Genomic DNA, 24145 nt, shown 5'->3' with positions numbered 1-24145 from the left:
AAATAAGAGGCCGGTATCATGGTTATAAATCATCTTGAAGAATCATCTTGTTCTGTATAATCCGCTTCAGTATGAAGTAAGATAAGGAAGTGTTGTGGGACAAACGTGCAGCTCCTTTTATAGTTTGAATGTGTACATTAACTTAGCTCTCAAGCCATACTTTCCGCAAGTAGAATAGATTGAAAACAATAACTATTGTATCTGGGATTCATTTGAAAGTTTATAGATGTAGGTGTTACTACGAATCTGATTGAGGAGCACAAGCCACTACGATTTTCACGTGATATCATCGCAGTTCCACTATCTTTTTTTTTTATCAAAGAATAGGAATATTTATTTCTGTGAAGCGGGTATTATTTGAATTAGCATTCACAAATACATATGTATATGGCTGAGAGGTTGATAAGATCCATTATGATCTGCCATGAAAATTAGATACATTTTTGACGTGATATTTAAATCAGCGCCAGTACGGTTCGAGTCGTCCTAGTGATGAACACTTTACCCAAATGGAAGCATTAAAATTTTTACGACGCGCAGCCATAATACTAGTGCTGGTAATTACATTAAATCCCAGAACAATCTCGAATATTTCCTGTAAAAGCTTCTGGTATGTATCTTTCAGGTGTGGATGCGAGTGAATGCTGAACGTGATATACAGTGTAATGGACTTAGCTTCGAATGCGAAGGGGCCTATCATTACATTACTTGTGTTAACTTGCCTGATGGCCAAAGACTGTATATACCAAACCGGTGTAAACCCGGAACTATTTGTAATGACAGCAATCATCCTATTGAACCATGCGATTCAGATACGGCCCCGCCCACTACACTGTCAACAGCACCAACATCAACGGCAGATGTACCGACCACGTTAGGTCAAGCAACGACTTCGCCTTATATAAGGCCAACTGTTGAACCAAGTGCCGTGTTCAGTGAGAGAATTGGTGAACTCAAAGTGCTTAATGATACAGGGTACCTTTCGCATAGTAATCCTGGATATGATGACACTAGTTTTGTTAACGTGAGTTTTGGTGTAAACATCACTAATAACTATAATCCACCTGCAAACGCCTCTGCCAATGTAACAGCATCGGTAAACCTAGAATCTCCGTCAGTAATCAAGACAAGTTCAGTGATAACTTTGAGCAAACCCGGCAGTGCGAATTCATCAAACAGTTCCATAATCGCAGATAAAAAATCTTCAGTCGTGGAAACTAACACGACAATTCAAAAATCGCCTAGTTCACCTCAGTCATCACAGTTCATCATAAATACGCTGACGCAAGCCTTGTTCCAGTTTGACCATGTTCGCTCACAAAATGTCATTAGTTTCACCAGTTCGCAGGCATTGAACTCAAATAGTTCAACAATTTCAATAAACGTGGCCACTGGAATTAGTGATGGTGGGGATGGTGCCAATGATATTACTCTCACAACAAATACGACAGTTTCATTCGGACAACACGATCGACAGCCAACGACCTATGACCGGCAAAGCTTGCTGACGCAGGATGACTCCACAAAAAGTATCAGCAATAGAAATATCTCAAATCCAGTTTCGACCCCAAAAGCAAGTGATAGTACCAATTTTTGGAGAGTTAATTTCACCAATCCTTCCGGAGGTGGGTTCTCCAAAAATATCAGCCAAATTTTTTACTCACTCAACAAGACTGATTTTGAAACGTTAAACGTCACAACGGAGAAAGGGGATGACATTAAAAATTTCACGTTCACCAGTGAACCTCCTAAAGATCTCATTACTCTTGATCTTTTAATGGAAGGCAGTGGTAGTGGACAACCAGATCTTCCTGATACTTCCTTTTATAATATAGCTTCTGACTCCGATCTTTTGGCAGAAGAGAGTGGAAGTGGAGAACCAGATGTTTTCCAAGTTCTTCCTGAAAACTTGAAGAATGTGAACAAGGAACACACAACCCCTTCAATAGACGGACAGTTCGATGAAGCCAGTGAATCACAGAAAGGGAATAATGCCATGGATTCATCAACCATTATATCGATGGTAAAGGAAGATCGGCTGATACCTGCCGTTGTTTCTGAAAACGGCATTTTCCATGATGTTCCCACTACATTGCATGCTGCTTGGCAAAGCAGTCCAATGTTATTGGAATCACTACCGACATTCAATTCTGAGAACATAGCCCATGAAATGGAGTTATCTAATAACACGATCAATGGAATCACTATCAAGGATAATAAAACAATAAGTTCCGGTAATACCAGCGATTCGACTGTCTTAACTGATACTTTGCCTCGCCAGGACATTGCTGATGAAACCAATATTCAAATTTCCTCAGATAAAAATCCTGTAGACTTGGAAGCTGATTCGCCTATTGAGGATAGATATCTTCCTTCGTCTCAGCCTACGAAAGACCCATTGGAGTCATTATCACTTGCCCAAAACAACCAGACGACAACCGGTACCTCTGAAGTTCCAAACAATACCACAAACACAGCTGCCCAAAGGTTTGATCCTGACAGTCGTTAATCTGTATCAGAATCCTTAAATCATTGAATCTTTCAGTAGCTCCAAAATAGACGACAATCTAGATAAAACCAGCAACTTTTCAATAGGGGGCCTACCAACCGAACCATCTCCACTTAGTGCATCGACGAGTTTCCCTAGTGAACCGATAGAAACTCAGGTCGAAACGACCATATTGCCAATGATGGAACCCTTATCAAATGAAGGACAAGGTAAGATAAATCATATCCTTTCATTACCAAATGCTAATTATTTCCATGGATCAGGTTATACGTCAGAAGTGAAAAATGTCACACCAAACAATGACAACGACAGGACCATTGATGATACCCAACTTGAAATGATATCTTCTGGACAAGCGCAGAATAAACCGATATTTTCAGAAATATTTGAATCTCTCTCTCTTAATAACAGAGGAGCTGATCAAGATAAGGAAAAGGCAGATGAAGCAAAACATTCACTCGCAAAAAATAATTCGTTTAATGACCAGCTAATGACAGAGGTTACCGAAGAAGAACCATACTACGATATGACTATACATACCCAACATGTGAAGGTTACATCAACGAGTGCTGGAGAAGGAAGCAATAATATAGACCTGGAAACCGCAGCGACCGTGCAAACTGTCTCAGAATATACCAATGAAGCGACCACAGTGGATTATACCACTGAAACCGTAGTCCAAGGGCACGAAACCACGTTTAGCAGTTTCAACATGGAGGAGGAAATTAAGACAGGTATGAAGACATACTTTCTTCAATGACAATACTTTACTTTACTGGTTTTTAAGGTTTTGTTGAAAAATTGGTTTACTGTCTGTCTGTCTCTTTTTTTTTTGTTTTTTTGGGAGAAGGGGAGGGGCGGAATTTTACAAAGACACTGCTGCGCCAGGTTGCAGCTTAAACTAGTTCCACTTTCTCCTTCTGCCACCACCAAGTGGGGAGGACTGCGTTTTAAGCAACCTAACCTTTTGTTCATCGTGCCTTCTTTACGCGCTCTGTTTTTGCAAGTTCCGCCGGAATCCTTTTAATTGCGGAGTTTAGGATTTCCTCGACGATGCACTGAGAGTTTATGCAGACTTTCAGAGAGTTTTCTATGTTTCTCTTCTCTGGGCAAAGTCATGGACAGTAGAACATGCCAGGCTTCGGGTCCTCAGGTGTGCAACCACATTCAGGGCAAAAGAGAATACCTGAATCGGTGCAGATACTTTCTATAACCACCATGCTTTGACAGGAATTGGGTTAAATGGTAGTTAATCTCACCGTGGTGCCGCTGTATCTACTAATTAACACGGGGAATTAGAGTATGGGTCCAGCGACCCTTCTACGTTGTTGCCACTTTTCCAGAGACTCCCGCCTCGCCGTTTTTGGTATTCTTTATCCTTTTCAGGTAGATTCACTTTCCTTTACTGGAACTGACAGCGTGCTTCACTTGCCAGAATGTCCATCGGAACCATTTCCGCAATAACACACGTAGCCTTGCCTGAGATTGTCCTGAAGGCAGTGCACATTCTTAGCGTCACTAGGCGGTAAACCATGTTTACTTTCCTCTGATTGCTCTAACATGCTAGTGCTTCCTCCCAAATTGGTGCCACGTATAAAATTATAGAACGAACTATTTCGGCCACAAGTCTTGTATTTTGGTATTTTGGTGCTCTAATATTAGGCATCATTCATGCTAACGATATGCTGGTATTTGACACTTTCTCACAAGCTGTACTATACAAGTGTGCCTTAAAATTGATCTTTCTGTCAATCATCATCTCCAGGTATTTGACAACCGGCTTTAATGTGAGGATGTGGCGACCAACACGAATACTAATCGTATCCTTACTTCCTTTTCTTACTTGACCGCGAGGTCAAGCTGAACCTAATTGTTTTGTTAGCGTAGTCTTTAAAGTCTTCAGGTTATTTCGTGACAACAACCACGGCTAGATTATCGTGGTCTCCTTTGGCACAAGAAGGATAAAGACCCCATTGTCCATTACGTTCGACAGGAGAGGACCCAAATAACATTGAGCCTTGTGATATTCCTGCTGTGAAGGTGTACTACTTGGGTCCCTTATCTGTATGGTACCAAAAAGTTCTTTCCCAGAGGTATCTTTCGGGGAACTTAGTCAAATAACTAGAGACACCCCTTTTAGCCAATATGCTTTTTATCCACTCCCAGCTAACTGGGTAGAACTCATTTTTGACGTCCAACATCGTCACGACACATCATTGATTGGAGACCATCGCGTCTCGAGCTAGCTTCAAAACCACATCTTCTGTGTTAAGTGGGCTTGACGAAATTTAAGTTGTTGCTCGGGGGGTCTATTGTATATCCCCTTCAAGCATCTCTCCTACGGTATCGATAAGGCAAATCGGGTGGTATGATGATAGATGTCCCGGTTGCTTATTGGGCTTCCTTCGCAAAACTAGTTTTTACCGCATCTACCGAGCGAGAAATACTCCTTGAACCAAGTATGCTTCAAATTCGCTGATAAACCAGTGAGGTATGGTCTTAATTTTAAAGGAATTTAAGGGCTCTATTGGGAACAGAATCCAGAGCTGTATTATCAGTTACCTCAGACGTAGACGTCCGACGTTTGTTTATATTTTTTGCGATGTGCTTTATCCGGGAGGAGAGTGCCATCACTATATCGATCAGAAAATGTGGGCAGGTCAATTAGGGAGATGCACATGAGCCTACCGGAATAACATCACGCGAGATAAACTGGATTGAAAAAACGGCTCGACCGAGCGCGTGATACCGTAAAACTCCAGACCCGATTGCCGTGAACGAAAGGAGGATCCACGACGGATCGTGTCCTCAATCGATGCTTCTCCCGTCTCATATATTTGGTGAGGCGCGATGTTAATAGTTCCCACACTGCTTTGGCATTCTCACGCCAATCTCTTTGAGGATGCTCCTATTTGTTTATTTTTCAGGATCCGGTGCGGACCAACGCATCGGAAAGGACCGGTGAATTTTTGTAAAATGACACGTTAGGCATCGAAGTGCTCGGAAGACCCCCCCCGCTCACATTCCCAAGCCTGGCTAGCACAGAGGTGTGTACAAGTAGTGTTGACGGAGCACTTCGATGGAGCTTTAATATTTGTGGGCGGGCCTTCATGGTCAATTTCGCCGTTTTTTTAAGTTTTTGGTATAGCTCTCTTCTCTTGGTCATCTCCGGCCACTTAGGATGGTCATTTGGCCATCGAAAATCACATTTTGTTTTTACACTTCCTTCTAGCATTCTCGTTTTCCTGTTTAAGCATAACTCGAAGGTTCTGTTCGTCTGCCCATTTATCTGTCTGTATGTCATATGCAGAATTGTTTTCACCTTGTGCCATGGCTCGATCTATTTCCTGGAGTTTTTTTGCATCCCTACTACTTCGACGTTCATCGCGATCCAATTTACGTTTGAATTCAGTATCTCCCTCGAGAGGTTGTGAGGTCTGATGAACACGGCGCTCAGTCTGCTCTTGCCTTCGAAATTCGTCCCATCTGAAGCGATAAAAATATTTTCTAATACCACCGTGTCTCGTAAGAAGCTACGTCAGGTTTCCATGTTTCTGCTTGACTTTTCTAGATACAAAGGATCAGCGAGTGAATCTACCGAACCTTTTAGGACTTATTTCACCGCTCTTCTTATTTCTTGTATAGTCCAATGTACTCTTTCAGTCTCGGTTTGTTTCGACTAGGGAAGCCTCTCCGAGAAGTAAGTGTCGATTGACCGAGTTTAGTAGCCAGAGACACCCAGTTTATTAAAAGTGCCCCTAATCCAACCACAGCCGAGTTAGAGACGTTCCTGACGTGTGGCGTCACCATGCGCTTCAACTTCTCTCGAACCAGTTCCGCCGTCATTGCTGTCGCCCTGCAGGTCACCTGTTATTTTGATGAATTTGATGAGCTTTGTCTGCTGGAGGTCACCTTGCTGAAGATCTTCACCATACTGTATAAATGACAGATAGGGCGCTATGAATGGAACTCGAAGAGCGGTTAGAGGTTTATTAGCAAAGTCCACTTTTCCCTTTCTTATTGGAAGAGAGGCACACTCGATTTTCACTGACATATCTTGTTCATTACATTGTAGTAAGCAGGATCACATGGGTTCACATCAGCCTCTACGCTCAGCCACCTATGAAATCCTGTTTATTTTTCCATATGGCCTAATTCGTTGGTTTCAGTATTCTTCCTTCAGATCCCAATGTTCTTCTTCCAACCCCACTCGCAGGCAAGACGACCCCCATGTCAAGATTTTCAAGTCCCACTAGTAATTATAGTATCACATCCACACATCCTTCGAGCCATGGCCTCTTTGTAACGTTGCCAGGAATGGCTCTTCCTCCAAAGCCTCAGGGGACCAGCCAAATAGCCTAGTCTGCCGGTCACTGTGGGAGTAATGCTCACTCACATGCTCTCACCAATGAGGTATTGAGGTATGTCAGGTCGACGATAGAACCTTACTCTCTACTTTGGAAAGTCGGCACGCATACAGCGTTGGCTGGTGTTATATCCGGCTCTGCTCTAGACCTGTGGGAAGTTACCAGCAGTTGCGTCCCTTCAAGCTGATAACGGAATGCGAGGCAGATGTGTCTGAATGTACGCAAGTACACATGCATTGGCATGTTTATGTGTCAGTTGAATAGGTAGGAAGAAAACGCCCACCCAACCGCAGGCAAAAATGGCTGTGGGAAGGTCAATAAACCAATCGAATAGACATAACAATAAGTCAATATGGATGAAGAGAGAATGGGCAAACTTAGGTGCAGCGGCTCGGATCCCCTGTACTGGCGATTTGTCGGAGTGGGCAAGCAAGCTCCCGGTCGTCGATATATTTCAAATGAAGTACCTCGGTGGTGGACAGCTTGGCCGCTGTGGGATTTAATACTACAAGCAGCTTAGAAAAGAGGGTGTTTGAACCGAGTACGTCGCTTCATAGAACACTCATAACAAGCGCGTAGAAATGTGAACCTAGGTGAGAACGATGGGGGTCATAAGCCGTAGTGATGGCAACAGTATCCTAGGTTAAGGGGTCACAGAAGGCTTCTCAGGAAAAGCTAAATGATTATGAGATCTAATCCAATATCTAAGAGGCCTGGGTAGCATCCATAGGAGCAAACAAGAGGAAATGTCACTTTGGGAAAAAAGGCTGTTGAACAGAAGTCCTTCCATTTTGCTTGGAATCAAAATTATTGAGACGTCCTGAGTGACCTTAACTGGGGGTTCTATACAACAATCTGCGGGTAAATGCGAAAGAATCGAGGGAGAGTCCTACAATTACTCCTTCAATAGTAGCGCAGTCAACGCAAGTTACACCCAACCGTATACTCATGAATGGACGGGGTAACAAGAGGTTTCGGGAAAAGGGAGAGGAACACCGATGTAGACGTAAGAGTATTAACTCTGATCTTAGACTTTGGGGGTCAGCAGGATCTAGAAGAAGCACAAGGAGGAGCAGAGCTGAAGGCTTCCGTTGCTTCATGCAACGTTTGTAGTTGTTTTGCTGCTTCAAACCTGACGTAGGCTGGACATGTTGCACCGATTGGTCTTGAACGCAAAAGGACGGAAACCAAAAGTCATCACCGGTGACCAATGCATGGGCTACAGAATGGGAAAGTGCACTGATGAATGCAAAGCGGCATTACCTCTTGGAGGCGTTCTCGCAGATAGACATTATATTGGTTAACGATCGACAGGTGAATACTTACCGGAGGGTCCGGTTCGGTCGTGGACTTTTGTTGGTCCTTCGTTAGTTCGGAATGTTTCCTGTGATATCAGTGAACAAAACAGCCACGGTGATCACCAGGCAATCGTCTTTGACATTAAGAACAAGCCCAACGGTTAGGGACCTCCACGTTCGAAAATGAGGTGTAAACGCAATTGACAAGCAAAAATTTACAGATGTGTGGTCGAATCAACACACTATATTAGGCACACATCATCGTTATTCTTTCTACAGTAGAAGGCTGGTGGATGGAAACGTAAACTGTCTGAGTTTCGACCTGCGTGTCAGCGAGACAGACGAACAGCTTGGGAGTGATGGGTAGGATCGACTAGGAGCTGAAGTAGGGTGTCTACAAGGCAGCTCGAAGAAACCTCGAAGTTAGCTATAGAGCGAAACAAGAGGGATTGCTTCAAACCACTCTTCTTAGAGGCGATTTGTTTCCTCAGGAGAGTACGAGCGGCAAAAGTTTTCAGAGGACTTTAGATGTGGCTGTGATGCATCCAGTGACGACGAAGGAAATGCCAAAATTTGGAATAGGCTTTGGAATAGGCCACTAAGCACCGGGCCTCGATGGTATACCAAACAAAATCCTTCAGCTGGCTGTTAAGGCCTAGCCAGAGATATTTGTGGAGTTGTGTGTAGCCTGCTTGGCGGATGGGATAAGGAAACGTTAAAGGCTAATGTTAGTAACTAAAACTGGTAAACCTCCTGGTGAACCATCTTCTTACGGACCAACAAACGTTCAAACCATCTTCCTTAAGAGCTATTTGTTTTGAAAATATCGGAAGATCGGCATGTGGGACAGCTACTGTATAACTTGAAAATCATATAAGCCGCAAACGGTCTTCTAACCGTTCTATATGGTTGGCCCACTAGAGCTTCCAAATGTTGACGTGGGATTATCATATATTGTAAAAGGTACAACTTTTCGTTATATCTGGGTTGTCATCGGCCATCTTACTTCACTAGTAATAAAATTCTCTTGAGAATCCACCGCTCAAAAGTGTTAACCATCTGCTCTTCGGCTGGCTGCCACTTTACGCATGATCCTTCGCTTGACATATTGGTCTTTGCACTGAAGTATGTGTAGCTGTCCATTTTCTTTTATTGTTTTACCTAATTGGCGTCTTATTTCTGGTTTGTATTTGTTTGTCTTACATCTGCTTTTTTTAGTCCGGTTTCTTTAGCTTTACCAGAACCCGGTGCTTATTTTCGACCTTGCCAAGTTATTTATGTTATTCCCATAGACCCCTACGATGTCAGACCGGATCAATTGGAAAGAAAGTTTCTCCGCATTTGTGGTCTGCGAATTCCGGTTTTTTAGCTAAATACCCACAAATTTAAAAAATTCCCAGGTCCAAACCGTCAGTGACTTTTTTGAATCTTTCAGATAACTTCCTCCAGGGTAATGATGAATAATATCGGAACCTTTCCGGGGACCCAGGTGGATTGCATCCCCTACCTCATTTCACGTCAGGCCTGCAAACGAGTTCCAGTGCCTGGCGTACCCATGAAGAAGATGTAACATGAGTCTTGATGTTTTTTTTCAAGAGGGGGGGGGGCAATACAGTGCATCATATGCACGGATCAAAAATGGTTTGGACAGCAATGGTAGTAGCGGTGAAGCGCACGAAGCACTTATTAAAAAAGTCTTCAATGGAAGCGTTGAAAGGAGGTTTCTGTTTTGTAAAACATCTGGAAGTCCCACATATTGGGTACATATTAGGAAGAGTTGGCTGAGATTTTACGAGTTCCATAAAGAAAAGCCAGAAGGGTAGTCCGGTGAAGAGAGTGTAGAGAATTTTTAAATTGTTTTAGTCGGTAGGGACCTGCGGGTCTTATCCAGTAGGCTTCATCCATATCTAAACTCAAAAAAAAAAAAATGGTTTCAACAAGGTTTTGTTTTACCAAACGACAATATTCCAGACGAATGGATATGACATTGGGTCGACAGTGTAGGGATAACTGCGGCAAACCTATTCCAACAGTCCAAGAAGTTTATAAATACTTAACGTCAAATACTGTCAACCTAGTTGATCAGGAGTTACCACCAGGTGATGATATGCGTGCTAGCACCGTTGTTGGTGAAGAAGTTGTCAGATTGGGTTGGATGTAGTCTGGCTTCGCAATGGGGGCCAGAGTTGAGTTTTGCTACCAAACCATCTACTGTTAAGACCATTCTGAAGCGTTCTGAGAACGAAAAGATTCACACAAATGAATGGAGGAATTTGAATTTCGCTCGGTAATTGCAAATCTCTATAAATTAACTTGGGGCCACTGGAGTGGCACTCCTGTTATCCCTTAACCCTGCAGAGATGAAAGGTCTAGTAAAGGTTCTAATAGGGTACTACTCCTCAAATTATAACAACGGAAAAATTGACGTAGTGAAATCGCAATCATTGTGAGGCAGCACCTCATCTCCAGCTTTCTTGCTTCCTAAGGCCTTAAACGAGGGTACCTCCGAAGGCCTCCACCTTTTCTATAATTAGGAGACATCTTGAGATGCGTCTGTTCTGCTGAAGGGAAACCTTCTGTCCGGACTTACCAGGGAATAGTATTATACATTTTTTAAATTTTGTTTATCCTGTTCAGAGCAATGGTTTTCAAATGACAAAGCTGATCACTGAACTGCTGCCGACTTTTACTCAGATATAGTAAGTGGGACTTCCCTTTTTCTTTTTCAACCGGTCTTTTTTGAACATTGAAAACTTTGTAGCTATTTATACCACTGTTCCTTCCTATTTATTCCGCTGAAAATATATGGTGATGCCTGTGTTTACTGTGATCTTTTTAATTTCCGTTTAGATATTAACAAATATTTGCTAGAGCAAAGTTAGTTCTATTTTCAATTATATAAAACTTTCCAGAAAACTTCGCAAAATTTTAGAACTGTCTGAAAATATGATAGATAAGATAATATTTTCACATAGATTTTCTTGGTATTAGCATTAATTCTGAAAAACCTCTCCTGCAAAAAATGCTTACATAAGCCAGTGATTTTTTTAAAATATAAAACAAATTCTTCTAGATAAAATCTATGCGTGCAGAATTTATTGTTGTCATAATACTGCACAAAGATACAAAGATACATTTACATATGTACGTGCACCTGTAATTCAGTTTACTTTAACTTAAGTCAAAATTTGCCTTAGAGATTGCTTGCATTATATAAAATAATGGTTGCAACTTAGCTAGATAGTTTGTTATATAAACACCGAAAGAGTAGATTTTTAGGCTTAAAAATTTAATTCAATTTTATGCAAACTTCTAAGCCTGCGGCGCTGTTTCTATCATAAACACGTGTCATCGTTATCGCAGACATTGCGAATTGGGTTAGTACTTTTATTTGCAGTTCATGCTGCTCTTCTATCTAGCTAATTCCAAGCAGACTTGTTGCGGTATATTTTTCAAACGAAGCAGATATATGTGTATTTTGACTACTTGCGCAACTTTTTCGGTGAACGTTTATGCTGCAAATTAGATACATGTAATATTACAAACGTGGTATCACGTTAGGGTATCATAAGTCACATTTCCATCATTAAGTGCGATCCAAACATCACCCAACATCACAGCATCACTAAAAGTTCCAACATCACTGCACCACCAAAGCAATGGTGATATTACTCTTGTTGATGTTTTCTAATATGATATCACATCGGCAAAACATTACTTATCACTATAAAGAAAAAATCCGGACCATTTCAATTCTCTTTACTTATTTTTGCTTTTAAATTTTTTTGCGAGTATGCATATTTCGGCAACTAGTTGTTGCCTTCCTCAGAGCTTCAGTTTGAACTTATCAAAATAGAAATATTATCATCACTTTGGTGATGCGGTGATGTTTAGTGATATTGGAACTTTATGCGTTGCTGTGATGCTTGGATGGCGCTCGGTGATAATGAAGTGATATTATACTTTAAGGTGATATTACTCTTGTGATATTAATAATTTATCTGATTTTACATTCCCTACTAAGCACATATTTCGCGCAACATTACTGCATAGTAAATTTAACCAGTCTCTGTTTTATTATGGACATTCATCTTTCAATCTTCAACTCAAATTCATTGCGATCGACATCAAATGCCTGTAATTGTTCCACTTGGTTCGAACAGCCTATAATACACACACAGCTGGTTTCCATCAAACATAGAGTAAAACTTTGGAGATTTGAATATTCGCCAATGAATTTTTTTATTATTCACCATCGAATATGGCAATGATCTCCTCAGTTTCAAGATGTGGTAGTGGCACGGCAACAGAATATCTTGCCAAAGGATCGATTGGTTGGAAAAGTAAACTCTAGTTTTTAGGCAGTTGAGGCATTCCTTGTTCATTTAGCTGCATCAAAGCCATGCCCCTTGAACACGCAAGACATATTTTATGCTTTGATGCACGACTGTCAGGTTTTGATTACGATATCTGATGCTAGAGAGACTAGCACCTTTTGTAGAGGAAACTGGCGTCTTTACGTTATCTAAGAACCTCATCTTTTTATTGTTTAGGATAAGTAAGGGATCCTAAGTCCACAACCATTTGCTGTCGGACCGGACCAAATGGATAGCAACTTACTCTCACGTCTTTTTGGTCCACGGATCCCTCGTTTGGGGCGTGGCACCTAAGCATTCAAACAATATAGGACAAACGGTTTCGTCCAGGACAGAGGCTACTCGTCAGACGCTACCTCACCTCTGCCCTGGGAGCAGCGTGACCGTGACTGGTATCAGATGGAAAACGCTCCTTTATATATTTGGAAAAACACGCCAAGGGTGCGAATTATATTTAATTGAAACCGGACCTTTGGCGTGTTTTTGCAAGTATATGAAGGAGCGTTTTCCGTCTGATGCCACTCACGATTACGCTGCTCCCAGGGCAGAGGTGAGGCAGCGTCTGATGAGTTGCCTCTGCCCTGGACGAAACCGGTATGACAAATCGTAGTTCTCCGTTCAGGCATGCACATCTAAGGGCCGGAAATGAAATTTTAACTGCGTTGCCAGTATAGACAAGGCTTGGACTGTCTCGTTTTTGATAAGAGAAGCGAACGTTTCATCGTTGACTTTGCCATGTAACTGCGGGAACTTCTTGTGGCCATACGTGCTTTGTTTGGGTGGACCCTACCATCATTTACACGAGATTATTTTCCTGGCTAGAGGTAGATGCGCTCTTTCCCAGACTTAATGTTCATCGTGATTTAACCTCTATTTGATCTCTCAATACCATCTTGCACCTTAGCGGGTGGTATAATTATGCCTCATTTGCGGCAATTTGTGATGCGGCGGGACAGCATGGAATCGAACCGCTGCTAATCAGTTGGATCCTTCACATGCTGGAGTGGAGAAAAATCCACATATCGGTCGGCCAGAATTCTATTGAAGCAGGATGTCTCAGGGGCTGCCCACAGGGAGGGGTTCTCTCTCCACTGTTATGGCTCTTGGTGATGGATACTCTATTGTGGCTCCTGGAGGACAAAAAAGTCTTCGCGTAAGCATTTGCGGACGACCTAGCCGTAATAATTACCGGCAAGTTTGCGGACACAGTTTGTGACCGCTTGAATGCAACTCTGCATGTAATCCACAGCTGGTGCCTCCGCAATGGACTCACGGTGAACGCAAGTAAGACTGGACTAGATATGTTCACTAGGAACGTCAGGTGGGGCAGCTATACGCTACCCACCTTAGCAGGGGCGGAAATCCAGCTGGCACAAAGAGTCAAGTACTTAGGAGTACATTTCGACTCCAAGTTAACGTGGAAGCATCATATCCAGGAACAATATCAGAAATCCTGCAGATTGCTCTGGTGCTGTAGGAATGCGATAGGTAACACCTGGGGACTTTCACCCAAACGGATATACTGGATATATACATCCATAATAAAACCCATTTTGATGTATGCATGCATCGTCTGGTGGCCAAGACTGAACTTTGCTAACAGCAGGAAGCTGCTAACGCAGATTCAGAGACTTGGTTGCCTAAGTATTACTGGAGCAATGAGTACTACGCCGACTGCGGCACTTGAAGCTATCCTAAATTTACCTCCCATTGACTTGGAGGTGAAACGGAAAGCAGCCAACGTACGCATATAGGCTCGATACCATTGGGGCGTGGAAAGGCGGCCAATCCAACGGGCATGCGTCTATCTGGAAATTCCTTGGAAAACATCCGGTAGCGCTGATGCCGACCGATCATATGGTTTCCAGATTCGTCTTTGAAAAGACATACACTGTCGTAATCACCGAAAGAGAAAAATGGTCGACAAGTGGTCATGAATCTTTTCAGATTACAGACCTAATAATCTTCACCGATGGGTCAGTCATGGAGGATGGATCGGGTGCAGGTGTGTTCTCGGAGAATCCGATTATAGAACTGGCCCGACCCCTCGGAAAAATGACGACCATATTCCAGGCGGAGATATATGCCATTTCATTGGCAGCCGAAAAATGTCTCCGACAAAAATGGAGGGGTCGCATTATTCGAATCTGTTCCGACAGTCGGACGGCATTATTAGCACTTAATGGCATATCAAGCCAGTTGGTGTGGAGTTGTCATCAGGTGCTGCTGAAACCTGGCCGACTGAACGAAACATTCCTGATGTGGGTGCCGGGGCACTCTAACATCGCCGGTAATGAGGGGGCTGATAGACTGGCTCGCCAAGGGTCTGGATCCACAATGGTGGGGCCAGAACCAGCTCTTGGAATCCGACCATCTACTGTCAAGTCTACTCTGAAGGGTGAAATTGCAAGGATTCACGCAACCGAGTGGAGAAATTTGGACTCTTGCCGGCAAGCGAAAATCCTTGTGAAGGAGCCTAGGGCCACTAGAGCGGCATTTTTGTTGTCCCTTAAGAAGAGGGACATGAAAACTCTAGTAGGGCTTTTGACGGGACACTGCCCCTTAAACTACCATATGGAAAAGATTGGGGTAGTGGTTTCGGCTGTGTGCAGCCAATGTGAGGAGGAGGAGGAGCCAGCCCTGCACTTTTTATGCAGCTGCCCGGCATCCTCAGATCTCAGACGAAGACACCTTGGCCAAGTTTTCTTCAATGAAGAATCTGCACACTCTCTGCCTCTTGAGAATGTTCTCAGATTCGCTAAAGCCTGCGAACACCGTAGGCGGGAAGCCATTGAATAGGCAACTTACGGGGATAGTACAATGGGCCTAATAATGGCCTGAGTGCTCGGAGCTGCGGCTCCCCCCAGTTAACTAAACTAAACTAGCGGGTGGTACATTTTCTTTCTGTCTCTGGGACACTCTTGTCTACACTAGCGGAATCCTTCGTTTGAAGATTCGTCTTCTACTCGGAGATTTATGCCTTCACCTTCTGGTTTTTTGTCCTCTAGACTTATGGGATATGATGCATGGCTTTAATAGCGTCTTGCTTTTTTCTCTCCATGGCAGTTCTTCCTTCCCTTGAATGAGCTTTCGGAGATCATCACCGACCTGCTAACTCTGACCTCTTCCGTTGTTGGAATCAAGATTCTATATTCTGTTGCGTTGCCATGGTATCCCACCAAGACCCCTGCTTGTGCCTTACTTAGTTCTAAAAATTTTTTGGGACTGAAATCAAACTGTTACCGGGTTTCAGAACCTTTTGAAATCGATCATTTTTTATAATGTAGAAAAGGGTAACCATCTCTAATTCCAATAATTTCGGTGACTATGAAATTTGTATCTCGAATGCTCCTAAAGAAACTTGCGTCGCGTGGCTCGTTGCTCCTGAATTCACGTACCAACAACTCGATTCAAATAAGCTGGCTTCTAGCGCTGATAGCAAGTACCTGTCATCCTTTGCTTGCCTCTCTTACCCGCCGAAAAGTTTGGACCTTTATTTAAATTACCTTTGTTTTGGTTAGGTTTATTTGGAGCTGTTGATCTAAGGACCACTTCCGCTGGTAGAGTTTTGAGAATCTGTTCTTCTCTGGTACTCGTTACGTACTAGATTGTGAGGCATTTCTGATCATGAACCTCGAATGTGGTGAGTAATATTGAGTTAAATTCCTTTTCATTATCAAGCAGGTTGACTGATCCCCAGAGCCGTGTAACTATTGTCATGATTGGGTCCATGTGGCCATTCATTGGTTCGTCTGTTTGCGTAGTTTTTCCTTTAGGTATAACCTGCTTCCGACAAAAACTTATCAAAACCGTGATTATCGAAGGGAAACGGTAATTTCCCAAAGTGGCTAGAAGACATATGGGTCTTTAAGAGGAATGTTCATCTGGAGGTTTACCAGCCTTAGGCACTATCTCCTCGAACATACACGCTTCGAGCAGTTCAGCGAACATGTCCGGTTTGGATTTTACGGGGAGCTTAATGTCTCTGTTCGGTATATCCTCCAGGCCTGGAGCTATTCTGCTCAGATCTCTCTCTTCTCGTCCGTGGTTACTACAGGAATTGCCATCCATTCAGAGAGCTCTGAAATATGTCAGTCCGTCTCTCTAACATTCGCCTCCGAGGATAACTCTTTAAAACATTCCCTCTTGCTTCGCTGAATGGCAAGCTTGGGGTTTTTGCGGGCTACTTTGTACGCATGCTCCTTTTGTCGCTAATCACTCCTTCCTAATGCCCTTTGAGCCGTTCATCTGGCTCGGTGGCAGGCTGATCGAAGACTGGCCAATTCACTATTACATCAGTATTTCGGTCATCTAATGGGGAATGAGCACCTCATAGGCATGGATGCGTTACATGCCTTGGCAATGCATTGTGTGACATGGAGAGTCCTCTTCGTGGGACCATCTGCCTTATTAGGTTGGCTTTCTCCCACTTCCAAGAAGCTTCCCTCAGCCAGTGGTTCTGCAGATCAGCCGGATGTCCTTCTCGGCTTTAGGTGTCCTGTTTCCCTGGCCTCAGTTCAAAGATGATTGCCTGGTGATCGCTGCTGGTGTAATCCTCACTAGCGTGGCAGGATATGCCACGCACCAGTGCAGGGCTGACAAAGGTCAGGTCTACAATTGAGGAAGATCCTCCTTTGTGAAAGGTGCTTGCATCACCTTCATTCGTGAAAACTAAATCCAGCCTGGCAAAAGCCTCTAATAGACTTCGGCCCCTTGCGGTACTTTCCCATCATGATCACAATATCACCTTTACTAGGCGTCTCGTGAGTTGTGTGCATTTACTTATAAAACGCCTATTCCGTCTATATATGGAAGGTGTCTATTGGTGTGTAGCGCTGCTCCTCTGTGATGCTTCTTGATTTGAAATCAAATCTTCCAGTCTAAATTTTGAAAACCTGTTTGGCAAGACGTGAGACCGCGCTTTGCGATACCGCCGGCACCGGCCTCTCTCCGAACGTGGGTTTTCTACCACTAGATTTTCCACCGTACAAAAGCACAGTCATGATAAGACATATGGTTGCCGTTTACCCCTTCGTGAGGTATAGCGCTACTTTGTGCGTACATCTACACACGGCGTGCGCTTCTGCTCCCCCGACGACTTCATGAGACGCCCCCTCCTCCCCTACTGTTCTGTGTCAAGTGCCATTTTGCGAGAAAGTATTCTAACGCATGGTATAGCCTACAATGCAAATGTCGCTCCTTCTTAATGCGTGACCTATCCACTGCCACTTCCATCTTCCAATCACAGTGCGTACGAGTGGCAGGCCTGTGCGCCGACCAAGTTCTTTGTTTGAGATAGTGTCAGGCCAATCTATTGCGATTCGGCTTGGTGCCTTTGAGAAACAGTGGGGCTTACCTTCCATGTGCTGCTTCCATATACCAACACAGAAAGATCGACGCCTTGGCTGCTCTGCTTATTAATGCCGACGGGGAGAGTACGACAACCCGTCAGATTGAGAACCTTGGTTTTGTTCGTGTTTATCGTCAGTCAAAATCTATCTGCTTCTCTTCTCAAATCTGGAACTCAAAGGGTCCATGACACGATGAGACAGCGGACAGATGTCATTAGCATGATCGAGATGTTTGAGGAAAGATGTCATCGTCCACTGAGTTCCTCTGTGTACTCCGGACAAGGCAGCATGAAGAACGTTACCAATATTGGTAAAAATCGCACACTCTCAGGGATCGTGAACCCTGGAGTTAGTCTTTTGAAGATTCCACTTCTTTGAAAAAAAAACTTGAATTTATCCCGCCTCCCCTGAACAAACAAAAATTGGTTCTTCTCTTCAATGTAAGGGGTGTACATTACGAAAGTTTTCAGCGAGTATTGTTTTAATCCGTAGGGTGTGCCTGTGCAGGTAGACCTAGAGCGGAAACCAGCCTGCTCTCTGTCGATCAAGCTTTCGAAATTTTTTTAATGCATTCCAGGGATTATCTCAGCTCTTATCTTTACAACTGCAACGCAGATACCCTCCAATTGTCACACTCGGAACGGATGGCCTTGTTTGGAATCCTAACAACCATCCCCGTCTTTCAGCCTCTCGGAAAGGTCGCGAATTCCTCAAATTTCCGGAGGAGTGGAAACAGCAGATCTGCAGTACCTGCATGTGTAGCGACAAATAATTTCCCTGGGAGACCATCTAGCCCAGCGACTTTACTCTGAGTGCATTAATGGCCCGAATGATTTCTCTTCTGCTTGGATGATCCATTGCGTACCCCCATGTTACGGTTACTAGCCAATTCACCCACAAGAGGAACTTCCCCCGATGCGAGTGTTAAGAACCGTGATGAAGCGTTCTTTCCTCCCCTTCAGTTAGTCGTCATCTCGGATGAGAAGTCGACCGTTGAAAGATTTGCAACCACTCGCAAGCTCTTTCATGGTGAGGCATACACTTCTGAAATTATTATAAATTCCCCCTTTTAATGGCGCATACCATGTTGAACTTTTGGGGAATTCGCGCGGTGCTGAAGTTGGAGAGCTTAGCGCCCGCATCGCTCGCAGCGGTTAATAGAGCCGTGAACCCCTTCCACGAGACAACTCCTAAATCTATTACTGATCGCGAAGTGGTCAATCTGCTTGCTCGTACGGTGTCAGTCAGTTGATTCCCGAATAACCTTATGGTAGCCTCTGTGCTCGAACAATGTCCTACCAATGATGGAGCAATAGAAGTTGCAGAAATTCAGGGCCGTGTTTTCCCATAACATGTCCAAGCAGAGTGTTGTCAAAGCCCACTTTGGCATCCAGATCATCCATTACGATCATAGTGTCACATTTAGGAAGCCTTCCCTGAACTGTATGTAATTGCTCGTAGCAAGCATCCTGCTCCACATTATCCATTGGTGCATAGCATTCTATAATTGTAATGCTCCTTAACCTGGACCGGAATCTTGAAGTTAGAAGTTTGTCAGAAACCCGCTCCCAGGTCAATAGAGCGCGGCTTGCAGTAGCCATTAGAAGCAACCTGACCTGGCTTTCCGGATTACAAAAACACATTGCCGCAAGAGGGAGGCGAGAACACTCCCCCCAGTACCACCATCTTACTATGCTTAGGCCCAGAATGTCTAGCTTATATCGTTTGAATGCCGGCTCAAGTTGGAAAAAGTGAGCATTCCGAGGACCCTCGTTACCATTGTCAAGGAACGGGCGAATATTCCAGAAACGAATCAAAGTTGATAGCCAAAGGTCTTTGACGTGAGGTCAATCCTAATTCGAGGCCTTTTTGACGTTTCGATAGCAATAAAGTTTCCAAATTTCATTACCATTATCCACCAAGTTATGAACCATTTTCTTCTTTACTACAATCAGTTCCTTTTTTCGATTTCAGATATTCCCCCAATAGTACCTGCAACTACATTGGATTCAATGGCTGTGGACAGCGAGACATACAATCAAGAAATTGCTCTATTTAACGAGTCTGCAGATAATCTTACTTTAAATCCTGCTGGAAACTTTACACACTTCAGGGAGGAGGAGCTAGGAAATTTAACTGGCGTAACGATTAGTCCTTTAGCTACAGAAACTACTGAGGAACAACCCATTGCGTTAACAAGAACTGGTCAGGAAATGGATGATGGAATGACAGTGATTCCTGCAGAGGAATCCACACTCTCTCCTAACTGGCCAGACCTAGAGCAAATAAACACTCATCCGGTAGTCTCGGAGACAACTTTTGACCTGCCGAGTTCAGGAGGTCCAGTTGCATCGGAAATCCCTGAAGATATATTGGCGAGTCAAACAGATCTACCGCATGAACCGTTCTTTCGTCATGATCATCTGGAGAATGGAACTCATGCTGAGATATTAGGAGCAGGTAGTAATGATTCGGATCTCAGAAAGCGAGAACTTAACAAAACGACTGGAAACCGACAAGCTAAAAGGTTAGCATTATTCGACGAAACTGGCTTAATAGTGGCAAATTCGACGGACGAAAATTCTGTTGGGAAGCTCATAGTAGATAATTTAGAAACTACCCCCTCGACAGATACTATCAAAGTTCCCAGTGAAGAGCTGGAGGGCCCATTAATTACAAATACTCAAGAACCCCAGCAAATCAGTTCTACAGGTTCTTCACTACAACCTCCCGCTGAATTTGTTGCTTCGACAGTAACATCTGAAAAGGAAGCAGCAAACCTCACGGAGTTGGAGCAAAATTTGGGAGCAAATTCAACATCGAATCTAGATCAATTGGTACCACAAATTCCGTCGTCAAACTCAAGCTTTATCGGAGTAGGTGGTTTAGAACTTGGGCAGACCTCATCTTCGAGCTCGAATAAAAGTGACAATTGGAATGAGATATCGACGGAGAATCCACCGACAACCGTGACAGTACCTGAGCTAACAACAATAATTTCGGAAGATCTGTCAGATTCCTACACAACAGAACCATATGCGACCTTGTTCCCAACGGAAGTCCCTTCGGTAATTTCCGTTGTGACTCAGTCAAATCTAACAGAACCGGTGGCACCGACTGTCGATGGACCTTTAATATCAGGACCGCTGAACGTATCAGATGAACAAGTTGCCCTGGCATCAAGCGGCGATGGCGTGTCAAATAAAACAAAGGAACCTTTCATTTGCACTGAACACGGAGTTTTCCCAGACATCTATGACTGCAAACAATATTTCTTATGCGTAGCCCAACCCGGAGGATATGTTAAGATTACTGGGGTCTGTCCATCGAGGTATGCTTTCAATTTTGATATTCAACGATGCGTGAGAGATGTTTCGACTTGCTACGAAGACAAATGTACTAGGGAAGGAAACTCTACGGATCCTGCAGATGACACCAGCTACTTTTGGTGCAACGAAATTGCAAGTGGTATTTTCCATAAATACCACCTGCAATGCGATCCACCTATGAAGTTTATTCAGGAGTTGAACATGTGCGGGGATCCTAATAGTGTCACCTTGGGTGGTTTCGTAATGCAAAATGAAACTGGTCAAATTATAAATGGGACTAAGTTCGAAGACTTCAAAATGGAGACTACCCTAAGTCCTGCGGACTCAGACCAGTTCCCGACAACAATTCTTATAGAGCCGGAATTCAGGGAGATGCCTGCGACTACCAATAAATATGAGACCGCCTTCATTGAATCTTTCCCGGTGGATGATCAAAATGCAGTTTTAAGTGATCCTGTGGGCAAGACTATTCAAGCTGATGATAATCCTGCGCCGCTTTCACGAACTGTAAGGAGTTTATCAGAAGCAAATTTATTCCGTTGTCCGGACCAAGGCATCTATGCGCATCCTTTGAACTGCAGCCAGTATTACATGTGCAGCAGGAATGCATTTAATGAGATCACAGAAATCCTCAGAAATTGTCCAGAAAGGTACGCCTATCGTCCCGATATAAAAGGCTGTTCACGGGATTTATCAGGATGTCTGAGTTTACACGTGCATTGTAAAGGAGCAGGAAACTTTGCGCACCCAGAAGACGAAAGCAGTTATTATCGGTGCGTTCCCAATGCAACTGGCGGGTTGCGAATCTACAGTATAAAATGCGAAGGACTCAAGAAGTTCGATTCAACTAGAGGAGCATGCGTAACCATTGAGAACCCCGCTTCATCGTCAAGCCTTCCTTTGACGGTAAATAAAATTGAGCCTTCAACTAGTGAATCGAGAAGAATTTCAAAGCGTTCAACCGTTGTACCTCTGAGTGAGCAGCAGACAGAACCAAAGGATAGGGTATTAGGGTATTGGGAACCTGTTGTTAGCGAACGCTACCGAAAAGAAGCCGAAGGACGACTTCGAGGAATTCTAGATGTTATGCGTGACGAAGCGTCTAGAAAGCATGAAGTCAAACTGGATGAAAAACGATATTTCGATAAAATGGAAGATGATGGTGAAGTTGACACCGATGAAGAGGTGAATGAAAGTAGTAGGACTTTGGTAGTTGCATTACGTCAAGAGGAAAGCCCCGAGGAAAGAGCGACTCCTTCAGAGTTCCGATGTCGGGAAGAAGGTCGTTTCCCTGATCCCACAGATTGCAAAATGTACTATATTTGTTCGGCAAGGAGAACAGGAGACCTAAAGTTGCATCATCTGGAGTGCAGAGGAAGTGACCGCTTCGATGCAAGGAAGCGGATATGTGTGGAGGGGGAAGATGCGAGTTGTGCATAATTATTTATCCATATGTTGAAATATGGTTAGAATAAGTTTTGTATTATACATGATATTGACGTATAAGTTATTACAATAAATTATTTACTATTTTTGTTATAATTATGGAACTTTATTCATCCCGAAAGCTCTAGGGTTTTCCACAACGCAAGTGAATTACTTCATCTGCCGGTCATGGAATTTTATATTCGTCTCTGTGCTGTCCCGCTGGTGTAGGCTTATGTCTTGCACAACGTTAAGTGTGACTGTAATGAAACTGAGCAGGGTTTAAGTGTAATCTTGCGGTGTTTCTAGTAACTATTCGCTGGCTGACTATTTGCTGGCTTTGATTCCGCATAGTGGAGTTAGACCTTTGTCACACCAATTTGGCAGCCCCCTCGTTCTTAGTAATATTTGAGTGTGTTGTCACTGAAATCAGGAAATTTTCGTTCAGTCCCCCAGGTTTAAGAGTTTTAACAATTGGTAATACCTTCATATCAACTAGCTTTAGCTGGTGTCACTGTTGCTGACAAGGCTGCTTGACCGTCTGAGCACATTGTTGTTTGTTGTTGAATGCCGTGACCCTAGCAAGTTATATTGCGGACATTTTTCTGGCCATAGTCAGCAGACCCTTCGGATCTGCGCGAATAACTTTTCGAATTCTCTTGGTCAACCGCTTCCTGTATAAGTTGCTTAGGAAACTCCTGAGCAATAAGGGAATCAAAATTGGATGTGTAGTACTTAGGGTACGAATGCGAATTGTTCCAACCAAGTGTTACAGGTGCTTAGACTGTGGGTATGCATCTAGAACCTGCCAGATATCTGATAAGATGACATAATGTAGTAGATGCGGCCAGGTGGGCCACAAAGTCAAAACTTGCAACAGAAAAAAGAAATGGTTTCCCTGCAGGGATCATGGCGTATTTGGTGTAAGCGTCGGAGCTTTATGATCGGTATCCAATAAGTTAACATGTGCCGATGTGCAAGCCATTCGCGAATTGGTAACGCAGTTCGGTGCGGAGGTAAAAGCTGATCGAGTACCAATCAGTGACCAACTTCATGGCATCTCGGCTTGTCGGGTACCGCTGCCATCAGTGTTCGGGATGGCATTCGAGTTCAAGTTCTTACCAAAGGCCGAGAGGATGGCTTTGTGCGGATTCAGTGTTTAGGGATAACGTTTTTTAGCGTCTATATAATCCATCCAATGGGACAATGTTGAACTTTCGATGCAGGCTTGACGGTTTTGGAGTACACCGCCTTGGGCACGGAAGAACGTTTTTACGGTGTTTCGTTCTGGCGGACATTAGCACCCCCATTTTAGGCGCAGACTTTCAATGTCACTATCGGCTGTTGATGGACTTCCAGAACAAGGCATTGATAGACCCCGTAACCTCTTTAAAATCGTCAAGGAAAATTTTCACCCTGCGATGTGTAGCACCACATCAACACTACCGGCTTCCCGATATTCTAAAAGGGACCTCCTCTATTATACTAAA

At 43.6% G+C, this 24145-nt stretch overlaps 2 protein-coding genes across 3 annotated transcripts; both read left to right on the top strand.

The window, feature by feature from the left end:
• The first annotated feature begins 454 nt into the window (after positions 1–454).
• Positions 455–2061, top strand: LOC119656944 (cell wall protein RBR3-like). Its single transcript, XM_038063657.1, has 3 exons — positions 455–557; positions 626–1970; positions 2030–2061. The coding sequence occupies exons 1-3, from the start codon at positions 510–512 to the stop codon at positions 2059–2061; spliced, it is 1425 nt and encodes a 474-aa protein (XP_037919585.1). The 5' UTR covers positions 455–509.
• A 9-nt stretch (positions 2062–2070) lies between these two features.
• On the top strand, positions 2071–22729 carry LOC119657595 (flocculation protein FLO11-like). 2 transcript variants are annotated; one of them, XM_038064579.1, is made up of 4 exons: positions 2071–2487; positions 2549–2718; positions 2773–3243; positions 19876–22729. In XM_038064579.1, the coding sequence occupies exons 1-4, from the start codon at positions 2120–2122 to the stop codon at positions 22668–22670; spliced, it is 3804 nt and encodes a 1267-aa protein (XP_037920507.1). In that variant the 5' UTR covers positions 2071–2119; the 3' UTR covers positions 22671–22729. The 2 variants fall into 2 exon arrangements, with proteins under 2 accessions (XP_037920507.1, XP_037920506.1); XM_038064578.1 differs by having other exon boundaries at positions 2546–2718.
• The last annotated feature ends 1416 nt before the right edge of the window (positions 22730–24145 follow it).

The sequence above is a fragment of the Hermetia illucens genome, chromosome 5, assembly GCF_905115235.1.
Source record: "Hermetia illucens chromosome 5, iHerIll2.2.curated.20191125, whole genome shotgun sequence".
NCBI classification, from domain to species: Eukaryota; Metazoa; Arthropoda; class Insecta; order Diptera; family Stratiomyidae; genus Hermetia; species Hermetia illucens.
The sequence above is the reverse complement of the archived record's forward strand: the minus strand, read 5'-3'. Positions and strand labels throughout refer to the sequence as shown.

Excerpts from the sequence above, each read along its gene's own strand:
- LOC119656944 (XM_038063657.1), top strand. The coding sequence starts at position 510 with ATGGAAGCATTAAAATTTTTACGACGCGCAGCCATAATACTAGTGCTG. Across the intron at positions 558-625 it reads CAGCCATAATACTAGTGCTG|GTGTGGATGCGAGTGAATGC; the intron begins GTAATTACATTA and ends TGTATCTTTCAG. Across the intron at positions 1,971-2,029 it reads CGGACAGTTCGATGAAGCCA|GAAGATCGGCTGATACCTGC; the intron begins GTGAATCACAGA and ends TCGATGGTAAAG.
- LOC119657595 (XM_038064578.1), top strand. The coding sequence starts at position 2,120 with ATGTTATTGGAATCACTACCGACATTCAATTCTGAGAACATAGCCCAT. Across the intron at positions 2,719-2,772 it reads CTTATCAAATGAAGGACAAG|GTTATACGTCAGAAGTGAAA; the intron begins GTAAGATAAATC and ends TCCATGGATCAG. Across the intron at positions 3,244-19,875 it reads GGAGGAGGAAATTAAGACAG|ATATTCCCCCAATAGTACCT; the intron begins GTATGAAGACAT and ends TTTCGATTTCAG.